The sequence below is a fragment of the Nannobrachium achirus genome (genome assembly GCF_963921795.1).
Source record: "Nannobrachium achirus genome assembly, chromosome: 13".
Classification (NCBI taxonomy): Eukaryota; Metazoa; Chordata; class Actinopteri; order Myctophiformes; family Myctophidae; genus Nannobrachium; species Nannobrachium achirus.
The window spans coordinates 30,820,065-30,834,393 of NC_137833.1; the positions used below are offsets into that span (position 1 = coordinate 30,820,065).

The 14,329-nt window shown below is 44.6% G+C and overlaps 1 protein-coding gene across 1 annotated transcript; it reads right to left on the reverse strand.

The window, feature by feature from the left end:
• Positions 1-1,309: 1,309 nt before the first annotated feature.
• Positions 1,310-12,020, reverse strand: msh6 (mutS homolog 6 (E. coli)). Its single transcript, XM_080740348.1, has 10 exons — positions 11,723-12,020; positions 10,680-10,882; positions 9,995-10,170; positions 7,076-9,644; positions 4,719-5,002; positions 4,102-4,219; positions 3,259-3,348; positions 2,623-2,777; positions 1,884-2,083; positions 1,310-1,448 (listed from the first exon to the last, which is right to left on the reverse strand). The coding sequence occupies exons 1-10, from the start codon at positions 12,013-12,015 to the stop codon at positions 1,367-1,369; spliced, it is 4,170 nt and encodes a 1,389-aa protein (XP_080596474.1). The 5' UTR covers positions 12,016-12,020; the 3' UTR covers positions 1,310-1,366.
• Between the last annotated feature and the right edge of the window lie 2,309 nt (positions 12,021-14,329).

Genomic DNA, 14,329 nt, shown 5'->3' on the forward strand with positions numbered 1-14,329 from the left:
CAGTATCTAACTTCTTTCTGTGAAAGAGAACAGAGAAAAAGAGACGATAACACTAAACATTTTCTCCAGCAATGTTGACCGCTTTACACATGCAGTTCAGCACAATGCGTATTACCGATAATATTGAAAACCTTTCACAAGACTTTTTTTTAGTCTTGTCTGTTTGGAGTAGCGCTATACATGTTAAGTCATTGTACATAAGCTGAAAATGTGAGACATCCCAATTTTCACCATTTGCTGACATTGTATACATTCATTCATGGTGTTTTCCCTGCATGCTGTAAAAAGCATTTTGGAGGAAAGCATAGATCAGTCATATTTTCCCCAATCTAATATTGTAGGTTGAGCCTTATTTTATACTTTGTCATACAAGTAGTATTGTGCAAAACATGGGATATAGCTGATCTACAAGCTCACAATGTGAATCACAAACTGACAAATACAGTACAAAGTAGGAAGGCTGGTTGCCCCACTGACAGGAAAAGTTGCAGGGACTGAATTTCTGAGCAGCTGACTGATCTCACTCACTGTCAGGAAGAGACAACAGAAAAACAAGAGGAGCTGCTCTCAACCCACACTTTAATGTGGAAGAGTACTATCAATTCACAGTAGTGGAATGAAAATGTCACATTAGCCCTGGTGTCCCCATTTTGGGCATGTCATAGGCAGACATCTGCAAAATCAGCTATTTGCCCTGCTTAAAGAACAAAATGGCACTTACGTGCATACATCAATTCATAAGAAAAGAAGAAACTTCCTCTTTGGGATTGTTGTAACGGTAATTTGTTATTTTACCTCAGTTGTCAATTCATAAGAAAAGAAGAAACTTCCTCTTTGGGATTGTTGTAAAGGTAATTTGTTATTTTACCTCAGTTGTCCCACATTCCCACAAGTGGGGCAACGCTAGAAACATTTTCATATCAAAGCACTTCCTGTTCCACTTTTATAGCCAAGACTTTCCATGAGGCACGACATTGCTGGAGAATTTTAAAAGGCTTTTACTCTACTGAAGCTGAGACGATGTATCTTTACAGCGCTATATGGTTTCATATTGCTCCCCCTTCATTCATGTGTATTGGTGACTGTGGGTTCTCATACAGCCTGAATTGTATGCATGACATGTATCATAACATCTAGACTTAATATATTGTGAAGTATTCAATAACCATTATGTAGGCGCTAGTGTGAATTAAAAGGGTTTAATTTCCTAGATGAGAAATGGTCTTTTTTTAATAAACTTTATTAGATCATTACAGTAGTGTTTTTATTTTATTTTTGGGAACAGATCAACAAACTACATTTTTGGGAACAGATCAACAAAGTATTGAGAATGAGAACTTGGCAAAAAAAAAGGGGGGGGGGGGGTTCACAGGCTGCTAATCATCTGAACCAACGAGGTAAAGTCTGTCTTGCCCAAAGTGGCGTCTTCAGCAAACAGACAGAGCTTCCTGTAGGGAAAGGAAAAAAAACAGACATGCAACAATGAGCAAATATTCAAACCAAATGAAAGAAGTACAGGGTGTGTGCATGCCCTTAAAGGCTTAATTCATATCAATTTAAAAGAGGCAAGGTGATTTGTTCCCAATCTATTAAGTAGCATCTGGTAGAACCACTTCTAGCTCCACTCTTGACAATTTTTGCATATTCATTTGAGAAGAGTATCTTTCAAATTTCAATGTTAATCTTTTGTTGCTAGTTTGGTCTTAAATCTAATTCTAGGTGGCATACATGTCTTAAGTCTTACATTTTAACTTGATACCTGAAGAAACCCAGGAAGTAGGCAGGTGGTGCAGTATTAACAGTTAGGGTTATTCAAGCGATATTACATATAACGGCAACTGGATTGATTTAAAAAGATCAAGTAGGATTATAAATACACATACTTGAAGACTCTGAGGCTGATAGTAGTTTTCTCAAACTCTCTGGCCTTCCTGTGCCCTGACTGGATGACCTCTTCGGGCAGGTTGGCCAGCCGAGCGGCGTTGAAGCCGTAGCTCTTAGGACAAGCTCCAGAGATGAACTTGTACAGGAAGGTGATGGTCTCTTGACTCGGATCCTCACACTCATTCTCCACCATGCAGGCCTGATGGACACAATGTTTATTATTTCTAATAACAATAAGTAAGACCTATAGAGAGCCACGTACTCAAAAGACTCTTTAGAAAACTAAAATAGCTTTATTTAGAACTTTCAACCTAGCCTCCAATCGTAGGCATGTTAATGTGATTTTCCAAAATTGCCGATCTACAAGCTTTCGACATGTCACATCTCTCTCTCTCTCTCTCTCTCTCTCTCTCTCTCTCTCTCTCTCTCTCTCTCTCTCTCTCTCTCTCTCTCTCTCTCTCTCTCTCTCTCTCTCTCTCTCTCTCTCTCTCTCTCTCTCTCTCTCTCTCTCTCTCTCTCTATATATATATATATATATATATATATATATATATATATATATATATATATATGTAGCGGAGGAAAGCATAGATACTGGTCAGGTCTTAAATGGTTAAAGCAAAAATAAATTAGTAAAATAATTAAAAGAGCTGGGGGCAAAATAGAGAAGACTGAAAACAGCATTAATGTACAAGGTCAACAGTGTGATTTGTCTCTGCATTGTAGTCGTGTGCTCACCATATGGCCCAGCCTCACTGCAGTGTTGTTTGCATAATCCTCGACCAGCGAGTGGTAATGTGTGGAGAACAAGGTGCGACAGCAGATCTGCTCAGCAAGCTCCTTCACCACGGCGCTGGCGATGGCCGTGCCGTCATATGTGGCTGTGCCCCTGCCTGCATAGAACAGTGGTAGTTGTGTCTCATTAACATCGCAACAAGAATCTAAAACATTAGGATTATTGTGTACTCTCCATGAAACTAACTGTGGCTCTAATGAGCAGAGCTGATCTCCACAAACACTCGACTGATTATTAACTGTAAGGGGTGCAACATTTATCCGAGCTAATATATTATAGAAAATAATAATACATTTTAAGGAATAAAATTATGATTGCGAAAACAGACAAACTACAAGCTCACAACGTGACCCATTGTGAGCTTGTAGAGCGTCTGTTTTCGCAATTTGTGTTGCACCGTTGTTTAGTGGTGTATAAAATAGTGGTTAATCAGACTAATCGAGTGCAAGTTGATTTTGTCGATATTTTAAAAAGCACTTTTTGACCGTTCAATTGATCATGTAAGTAATCGATGTAATAATCGCTATGATAATCGATGGTTGCAGTGCTAATTAACAGCAAGGAAAATAACATCTTACCCAGTTCATCCAGGAGCACAAGGGAGTGTTTGGTTCCGTGGTGCAGGATGCTAGCAGTCTCACTGAGCTCAACAAAGAAGGTACTCTCCCCTGTAAGACACAATTCAATTCATTTCAAAGGGCTTTATTGGCATGAGAAACCATACATTATTGCAGTCCTTGTATGTACAAATGAAGGGAATAGAAATGACGTGTTCTCAGAGCTGTTAACATTGCAACTGAGGCAAATATAACTTTCAAAACCATGACGATTGTGCATTTGCTGTCATGACTAGTTGGCCTATATATCCACAGAGGAAAGGTTGTGCACAAATAGCAGCAGTTGTTTTAAAAAAAATAATAATAATGTTTTTTATCCCACGGTTTTGCAACCCATTTTTCTCACCCGGTGACTACCTAACCTGTAGTCCTGGTTTCCGCTCTCACCCTGCCGCACCAGGGGACATTGGGGAGCACCCGGCTGGCTAGGGGGAGGTAGTATAGAAACCAGGACTACTGCATGTTTTTGTGTGAGGGCCTATGCCCAAGGAGACACGGGGAGAACATGCAAACTCACCACAGAAAGGCCCTATCGCCAACCCCACCTAGGGTGTGGGTGCTGATGACGCGGGTGGAGGAACACGCCCCCAGCGCCCACAGCTTCCCCCGGCGGGAATCGAACCCAGGACCTTCTGGCTGTGAGGCAAAGTGCTAACCACTGCACCACCGTGCCCCCTAAATAGCAGTTGTTTAAAAGGTAATTGCTTTGTGTTTCTACACATGGTATGGTGAATAAGACTTACACCACACACAGAATGCTCAGGACATCTCCCCACTTTGAATAAAGATTGTGTGATTGTTTACCAGACATAATGCGATCTGAGGCTCCCAGGCGGGTGAAGACTCTGTCGACTGGCGTGAAACGGAAGGTCTCTGCAGGGACATAGCAGCCCAGCTGAGCTAGGATGACCACCAGTCCACACTGTGCAGGAAACATAGTGTTATCAACTAATATGCAAATCTTCTGAATAGCAAAAATACATTTCCATGTGCCTTTTTTCCCCTTCTTTTTTAGCTGTTCAGACTTGATAAAAAGCAATCCAATTCCTGTATAAGCAAAACATCTATTTGGTCTGCCACTCTTAAAATACATTTGATGCCATTGACGAGTATGTTCTTTTTTCAGAAATTCAAGTTCTGTGCCATTGAAGAGTACATCCGTCAATATTGATCTATTCATTGTTTTATATCAAATTGCGGTCTCATGAAGCCTGGAGTTATGCAGGAACTCAGTTTCCGGGCGCATATGCGCATGCACAGATCCGCGTCTCCATTCAGGCCAATGCGATGGAAATGCAGAAACACTTCACAGAAGTTCACACTGCGTTGGATTTTTTGGATTGGATGTTTTATGGGATGTTAGCCTAAAATTGGGTTTACTTTTTCACACAGCTGGTATAATGCATGCAACAATCCCCCACCTGTCTCATGAGGGTGGACTTGCCACCCATGTTTGGTCCTGTAACGAGCACGCAGGGGGCGAGGCCTTTCCCCTGCTCCTCCTCGCCGCCGCCGGGGCACCCGATGAAGATGTCGTTGGGGATGAAATCGTCTCCGAAGAAGGTCTTTGTGACACACGGGTGGCGGGATCCGGTGAGTTCCAGGAAGGGTGCCGACTGGTCTCCCCCGCCAGGAAGCAGGACTTCTGGCCGGGTCATTGGTCCGTCGCCCCCTTGACTGTAGCGTGCCATGCTCAGCAGCACGTCTGACAATAAACACATGAGTAGGGCTGTCACGCTTAGGACATTTTACATGATGATTAATTGTCACTCAAATAATTGCGATTAACGATTTAATTGTGTTTTTGTCGTTGACAATTACATTTCCGTTTGGCTTTTAGGCTTGGAAGTAGAACATGGCAGATATGACACAGTATAACCTAAATATACAAAGAAATGACTGACATATTTGACAACTTTATAATAAAAAAAGAACATTGATAGTGGAAATAGCTGATTTACAAGCTCACAACGCGTCACGATGTGATGCGTTGTGAGCTTGTAGATCTGCTATTTCCACTATTTTTGAAAATGTTTGTGATTATAATTGGATTATGTCAAATAATTGCAATCAGGGGCGCCTGCTGGCCTACCGGTCAGGGCGCATGCCACTTTAGGCTCAGTGCAGCCTGACACCGTGTCGCTGGTTCCAATCCCGATCAACCTTTGCTGCGTGTCACTCCCCATCTCTCTCCCCATTTCATGTCAGTCTACTGTACTGTATCAATAAAGGCATAAAAGCCCAAAAATATATCTATATCTAAAATTGCGATTAGACGATTATGTAATAACAGGCCTACAGATGAGTTGAATTGATTATTCTTTTGTACATTGCGGGTGTTTAAGACGGTCTACTCTAGACTCTAGACGGTGGCTGTGGCGTTCTGTTTGTAAATACAACAAACCCCAGCAGTAACAGTCTGAGTAATGACTCAGTGGCAAAAGAAGCACATTATAAACACATTACGCAGCTGTAGTTCTGGCCGGGTCATTGGTCCGTCGCCCCCTTGACTGTAGCGTGCCATGCTCAGCAGCACGTCTGACAATAAACACATGAGTAGGGCTGTCACGCTTAGGACATTTTACATGATGATTAATTGTCACTCAAATAATTGCGATTAACGATTTAATTGTGTTTTTGTCGTTGACAATTACATTTCCGTTTGGCTTTTAGGCTTGGAAGTAGAACATGGCAGATATGACACAGTATAACCTAAATATACAAAGAAATGACTGACATATTTGACAACTTTATAATAAAAAAAGAACATTGATAGTGGAAATAGCTGATTTACAAGCTCACAACGCGTCACGATGTGATGCGTTGTGAGCTTGTAGATCTGCTATTTCCACTATTTTTGAAAATGTTTGTGATTATAATTGGATTATGTCAAATAATTGCAATCAGGGGCGCCTGCTGGCCTACCGGTCAGGGCGCATGCCACTTTAGGCTCAGTGCAGCCTGACACCGTGTCGCTGGTTCCAATCCCGATCAACCTTTGCTGCGTGTCACTCCCCATCTCTCTCCCCATTTCATGTCAGTCTACTGTACTGTATCAATAAAGGCATAAAAGCCCAAAAATATATCTATATCTAAAATTGCGATTAGACGATTATGTAATAACAGGCCTACAGATGAGTTGAATTGATTATTCTTTTGTACATTGCGGGTGTTTAAGACGGTCTACTCTAGACTCTAGACGGTGGCTGTGGCGTTCTGTTTGTAAATACAACAAACCCCAGCAGTAACAGTCTGAGTAATGACTCAGTGGCAAAAGAAGCACATTATAAACACATTACGCAGCTGTAGTAGAGATAAATAATTAACGGTCTAATCATCTCATTCTGCTCTGTCAGGAGCAAGTCCCAGTGCTTTCCCCTTTTTATTACACGGGCAGTCATGCTAATAAAATACAACCAAGCATCCCGTCCCTTGCGGTGTCGAAAATAATTTCAAGACATCAACAAGCAACCAGTCACAGCTGGATGGTAACTATTTAAAGCACATTGCTCACAGAAGCAATACACAAATGTATTCTGAAGTAGACGCCCTCCAACCCAAGCCCCTCGACACAAGTTCATTAAAGCGTGACATTTTACTCTGTAGCAATATTAGCCGTTTTGTTGCCTACCCTGCAGCCTTGTGAATTGCATTGAGAAAATAAAACATGTTACTACATTATGCACACAGCAGTAACAAGATATGTTTTACTTGTTCACTGTCGACAAACTTAATTAATTCCAGATAAAACATGCATAAATAAAAGTGTGATGTTTACCTAGCACCGCCATGCATTCAACCCCAGTCTGCCAGTCCCTGTAGTTCTTATCAAAGTTGTAGAAGAGTCTTCTCATGCAGTCTTTCAGGGCAGCGTCTCTCTTCTCCTCGAACTCCTGCAGCTGCGAGAACAGGCGCTCCGACTCGCGGGTGATGTAGCGCTTCCAGCCCTTCTTGGTCGACTTCACCTCGTATTCCTCCGGAATGTTCCTCACGCTCTCGGGCACTTCCATCTGGAAGCGGTTTTTCGCTGTGCCCCAGTAAGTCATGTTCTTGCAACCCAGCCTCTTCCTCTGCCTGTCCAGGTAGTCCTGCAGCTCTCCATCACAGCTCTTGATCCCACTCAGAGCCTGGTCGTACTCTGGGTCGAAGCCGGCCTTGGGGGTTATGACGCCGGTGGTGCGGGCTTTCTGGTGGTCGAACGCCGTGTCCCAGCGCTTGAGCTCGGCGGAGAGGTCTGGGAAGAGGCCGTCCTTGCTGCTGCTTTTCAGGCTGACCACCTGACGGAGCAAAGTGGAACGGAAGTCCCCAGAGACCGGATCTAAGGCGGATATTATCTCCCGCATTGTTTTGAAGCCCTCCAGTGCTGAGAGAAAGTCTGCTATCTTGCGCTTGCTGTAAGTGACCTCCTCGTAGAGCACTGCTCTGCTGTCGGGGTGGTCTGCGCCCTTCAGAGGCATGCCTATGCTGTGGATCTTGCTCAGAAGACGCTCCAGGTCCGGAAGCTTCTTGAGGAGCTCGGAGACATCCGTGGCCTGGGCTTGAACTCCCATTAGGTCCTCTAGTGCGTCCAATCTGTCGCAGACGGACGTGGGGTTGCAGAGAGGCGCACAGAGCCACTGCTTGAGGAGCCTTTTTCCAAACGGGGTGGAGCAGGTGTCCAAGCGCTCCATTAGCGTACCTTCTGTTCCTCCAGACCCGTTCTGAAGGATCTCCAGGTTGGCCAGGGTCACACCGTCCAGGACCATGCGCTGACGTGTCTGGGCAAAAAAGCTGGAGGGGTCGGCTGCCTTCTCCATCTCAACATCAACAGGGATGTATTCCTCAAAGTTGGCCATGGACAGTAGCTCATGGTCCACCAGGCATTTCTTCAGGTAGAAAATGCACGCGCCCAGTGCTGACAGACCCATCTCACAGCCCTCCTTGGGGGTAAGGCACAAAGAATCGCTCTCAGAGGTCATGTTTTTCAGGACGGCGGGAAGGGTATTTTTTCCTGACTCTTGATCCTTCCCGACACTTTCTTTGAAGTAGTCTTCCTCTGCCAGAACTTTGAGGGTCTTCTGAGCATCCCAGAACTGCGAGGTTGCGTTAAGACCTTCCTGCATGGTGGAGGACAGAGAAGCTTTCAATATTTTACGTGTCTCGGCTGACGGGTTCCCCTTTTCGTAGAGCACCTGGGCGGGGGAGAAGTGGGCAACGAGCGTGCGCAGGCGGGAGCAGTGGCGGTCGTCCTGGAACTGGCCCACGTGGAACTGACCAACCGAGGTGTCCACGAAGCTCACCCCGTAGGAACGACAGCGACCCGAGGTCTCGTCCTCTGCCTTCTCCCTCAAACTCAACAGGTACTTGCTCTGAGTCTCAGAGGGGGCTCCGTCCAACACGCTGTAGGTCTGCGTGCCCCGTGTGATGACCCTGCACACCTCCCTCTTGATCACGCGGTCAAACTTAGTGGGTTTAAACATGGTCTTGCAGCGGGCCTCCATCATGTCTGGGGTCTCCGTCTGCTCGATGCGGGCCACCTTGTAGCCCTTCTGGACCAGGCCGTCTGAGAAGCGTCCGAAACCGATCTCCGGGAAGCCCGAGTGGGCCCAGGCCCCCTTCATGAAGGTCAGGTTAAGCTCGTTCACGCCGATGACTGCGTCCATGTGGTACAGCTCGTAGAACTTCCCCACCTTGTAGAAGAGCACCGTGTCAAACATCTCAGACTTCAGCTCCCACCAGCGCCGCATGCCGGGCGTGCATCTGTTTATGAAGTCCTCTGGGACGTACAGGGTGTTGGGGTCGTAGTCGTCCTCTGACTGTCGCCGCCGCCGTCGGTCCTTCCTCCTGCCGTCTTGCAGCCACTCCAGCTTCTCGTGGTCCCAGACCGTGGCACTTCCGGCAGCCCCTGTGCCACCTGCCTGGCTCTCAAAGCTGTCGGGAGCAGAGAAGGCCGACAGCTTGGACTTTGTGTCGGCTGCAACAGCAGGCGCCGCTCTCCTAGGGGTGCTAGCCGGAGTGGTGGCCTTGGTCTGTGGTTTGGATGGCTTCTCCGTGGGACGTTTGCGTTTCTGAGGCTTCACCGGGCTGTCCACCTCAGACACTTCCTCGCTCTCCTCTGCCTCCTCCTCCTCACTGCTCGCCACCTCTTCCTCCTCCTCGTCCTCGCTGCTGGCCGCTTCCTTTTCTGGTTTGAATTCATCGCCCGACTCTGCTTCACTGTCTGACGCCACGATGATGCGGCGGCGCTTGGGTTTGCTTCCGTTCTCTACCCCAGCACGTGATGAACGGCGGCTGGGCTTGGACTTTGCTTCCTCCGCTTCCGGTTCCTCCTCGTCTGTGAGGTCTTCATCAGTCACGGATTTGTCAACCTGAAGAAGCAAGATAAAATTGTAGACTTTTTTTTGTCTGTACTACCATCAACATAATGTTACATATCGTCGTTGTCGCCGTTTGTTTTTATCGTTTAAAAAAATGATACTAAACTAGAACAGCCGATCTAAAAAATGATAATAAACTAGAACAGCCGATCTACAAGCACACAATGCCTCGCGGTGCGAGGCGTTGTGTGCTTATAGATCGGCTGTTTTCACTACTTTTATGCGACAGCCTCGTCTGATGAAGCAGGGCTTTACTTCGTGAAAAAACGTACAAATTTGAAACCTGGAGATACAAGGTTTCTGCTCGACAGTGACAATATATAATATAATTGAAATGTCACCTCCATATCTTCCTCATACTCGTCTTCATCATCAGACGGATCCATGCAGAGGGGCATCTTCAACCTCTTCTCAGGGCTGTCAAACATGACCGCATCAGCGAGCTCCATTGCACGACGAATTACAGGTTTGCCACTGAAGAACACCCCTCCGGTTTTAGCATCACTGCTGTCAGAGCCTGCAGAGGTAGGCGTTTGAAACAATATTAGTCTTATTCAAACTGCAGCAGGTTTTTAAAAAAGTTTTTAGAACCACCTGCCAAAAGCCTGGATTGTCTCAGTCTCTTCTCTGATGAGTTCATATGACGTATGAAGTTTTCCTAAATCAGCCTGTAACTGACAAGCCACAGCAGGTGCTGTGTGTCAGACAATGACAGGCAAGCAAAAAGTGCATTATAAAAATACTACTAGCAGATATTTAACCTCTACCCATCACAATTTGTTTATGTGTCAGTAGCTATATGATTAATAATATAATAATAATCTATAAAGCATTTATTTAATAATAAATGCTTTATAGAAATATAAAAAGAATTTCTTCATTATGAGGGTAAATTCTTAGCGTTTTTTCCCGAAACAAATGTAATGTTCCTGGACCAATGATCTTGAAATTGTACATAATGTCAACCCATAATTCTGAATATCCTCTTTGTCTGTGTAATTAGTAAGTGAACAAACTGCAGCTCACCTTGGTATTCTCTAACATATTTGGTGCTGACCCACCCCCTGGTAGGGGGTTCATCAAAGAAATGGACGTGCATGCGTTGCTCACGTCCACGGCCTCTCATTTGCTGTCCACTCAGGGGCTGGGGCACCATCATGCACGGCCACCAAGGGTGACCCTCCAGTTTGGCCCACAACAGAGCACCAGCATTGAAAGGGCAAGGAGAGCTGGGGATGAAGCCAGGCCAGGAACAGCAACAGCAATTAGGTGGTTGATTAGACATTTTTATGGTAAGATTACTGGTTGTTCAGAGAAACTACCTATGATGAAGCAGCGTTCTGCTTCTACGGGCAGACGGCTTGGAATAAACTCCCATTACACCTACAACAGGCAGCCTATGTCATGTGGATAGCTTTAAAGCACAGCTCAACACCTATTTCTTCATCTCTGTTATTCATGTCTGCACTGTTTTTATGGTAGTCTATGTGGTTAGTCTGGTTCCCATGTTCCTTATGGAGGAATATTATTTTTACATTTTTACTTTTCTTTTCTGCTTTATTGTTAATCATTTGTACTTTTTCTGTTAAGCACTTGTGCTTCACTTTTGCTCTGTAAAGCACTTTGGGCTGCATTTCATATCATGAAAAAAGCACTCACATTGATAACATTGCTATTCCTTTAGGACAGTATTACTGAAAATACTTTGGCTCAGTTTGCCCTTAGTTGGGTTATGGAAAGGAGAAAACAGTATCTATTCTTAATTATTATTTTAAATAATAACACCTATCTGACTTTGATACAGTACAGTACAGTAGAGCTCCCTAACATGCACCATATAGCATTCAGATTTATTTCTGTGCCCAACTGTTATTGAGCTGTGACATGTGGTTGCACTTATCAATAATATCCCCTACCCTGTGTGTACATTATGTGGCACATGCGTCTCGCATGCAAACAAACAACAACAGCAGCAGCTCTAGATCTGTTCTTTTAGGCAAGCCTACTGTCTGTTCACGTTATTTTCGGCAAGCGACGCCATCGTGCTGCCAAGACATCATCGCCTTTACCTCTCCTTAGCTGCAGGCGCCTTGTCACCAAATAGTTTGGTAAACCCCCCTTTCACAGCCTTGGAATGAGCCTTGGCCTTGGGTGTTGCAGCTTTGGTGCTCTTGTTGTTGTCGGTCTTCTTGTGCTGCGGTGGAGCGGTGAGCTGAGCCTGTTCCTTGGGCGAGGAGTTGGACCTCTTCACGGAGGAAGGCACGTCTGCCTCGGCCGGGGAGGGACTCACCACCCTGGGCTTGGAAGTCACCGGTGGAGGAGACTTGGTGAAGAAATTGAACAGCGAGCTTTGCTTGGCCATGGTTGCTCTGCTCTGCCGAACGGGACGCTACTTTGTTGTTTCAAGTTAATATATTAGTATCAAATAAACCAGGAAAGTTCCCTTAGCATCCACTAGCAGCTTTGCTACCCGCCCGGCTGCCTCCTGGTCCAGTTCGCGGGAAAGCCCTGCACAAGGGGCGGACTCGTCACGTGGGCTGGCGGGCGACAACAATCGCTGTGATTGGACAGTGACATCAGACAACTTGCGCCGTCGCGCGCCGAGAACGACCGAGAGCAGACCAACAAGCTCTAGCCGTGTCACATCAAGACGCGCTGTGAGCTTGTAGATCTGGTACGTCTCGCGCGCGACGCCGTCACCCGACGTCAAGACGTCAAGCGCAGCCCAGTTTCCCATGATGCGTGTGTTCACTTCACAACATAGTTATTAAGACAAAAGTGTTATTGCTTCCATTATGAATGTTGTTTATGTATTTAATCATTGTATACTGTTGACTCAGATTAGAGTTTGAGCCAAACTCTAATTATAGTTCCCAGAAGTTCTTTTTCTCGCCACAGTCACTACTCAAGCTCATGCTTCAGACAGAGTGTTACTGGTACCCTAGCCTCGGAAACCCAGGCTTCATTATAGGCTGGTACCCTGGCTCAGTGGTTCTCTAACTTTTTCTTGTCAAGGACCCCCAAATTGACACTTATTAGCCCGCGGCGCGGACCCCCATTTGAAAAGATATGCCAGGGACCCCCATAAGAAAATATTTGTAGGGCTCTAAAACAGACAGTGATTCCCAACCATTTTAATTTCAAGAACCCCCAGTTTGACAAGCATTGGGCTGGGCCACGGCCCACGGACCCCCATTTAATGGCTTTTCTATCTCTGAGACCCCAATTTATACAAATATATTAAATCAATGTTAATTTAACTCTGAGAGAGTGCAAATGGAACCAAAATGGGCCCCATAGGCCTATATGGAGACATATGGGCAGCTGGAACGGCGCTTCTACAAAAATAAATGGTTTCATACAACCAGGGGCGGTAATCCGTTTCAAGAGCTATTGATGAGGCCCCCCCCTCGCCACCGCCAGCACACTCAGGCCACAGTAGCCACGCAACAATCGCACACAGAAGTTGACTCAATGACTGCCTGCTATTTATATATTATTATTATATCACTACATAATGTTATAGCTTTGACCTAAATGGCGTTATATTAACAAGGTTATATGATTATTAACAAGGCTTGCTGGCTAGCTCTTGGAGGCCCCCTGGTGGCTGAGACCTGTTTCAATTGAAACTGGTGAAACATAGCTAAGGCCTCCCCTGCATACAACAATAGGCCTACACTGTGTGTTACACAGTGTATAGGGGTCAGTGACGTGACGCCCCAAAAAATGTGTTTTTAAAAAAACTTTAAATTGCAGGCATAAAAGTTATTTACTTTTGTTCTACTCACTCTCAACCTTATGGAAATACATTTTGTTTTTAGATATTTTATTGGAATCAGACTTTATTCAGCAGTTTGTTGTACTTGTGCCTAAAATCGTCATATGGTGTGACATGAAAATAATTGTTCATAAAATGAAAATGGAGTACATCTTTCTTAAGTTACTCACTTTATCAAAGTCCTTTATCATAACTAACCAGTGATCCACTATAGTTTTTTGAAAATTAATTATATCTGTATATTTTTTTCATAATCGACACTCTGTGTGAGGCCCATGTTCATGATCTTACAACATATTTTAAATGTATTCTGTCAAAACTTTCTCTAAAATTACACAAATATTTGTGACTCTTCCTGATAATATTCTCTATGTAATCCATAAACATTTTTTTGGTTTAATCATTAATAAAGGTATGATTTTTCACTATTTGGAATGTCACACCAAATGATTTAGTGTCACACCGTATGATCATATCTTCATGTGTCAAAGCAAACTGTGTTTTAACCTACCTATTAGTGAGTACTGAACTTTACTGATTGATTAAACAATTACCCAGGATAACATGGCCTTAATATTTCTGAACAGGATATTATTGTAGGGCTTTAACATGGGATAAGAAAGAATTGTAGTAGTAGATGGATGATGAGGATGTGCACAGGAATGCTACGCACACCTAAGTCTTCTGCCGGCCCACGGCAGAAGGATCCTAAAGAGACAATAAGGCGCATAGCCACACTTGGAGCCAAGGCAACATTTTATTAACACCAATTAGTGGAAACAGAACTCAGCATTCAGGTAAATTGCTTTTTTCCGAAGTCTCCTGAACTTGAACACAGCATTTTGTGTTGAACAAATGTAATTAGGAATCATGACATTACACCACATCTCCACTA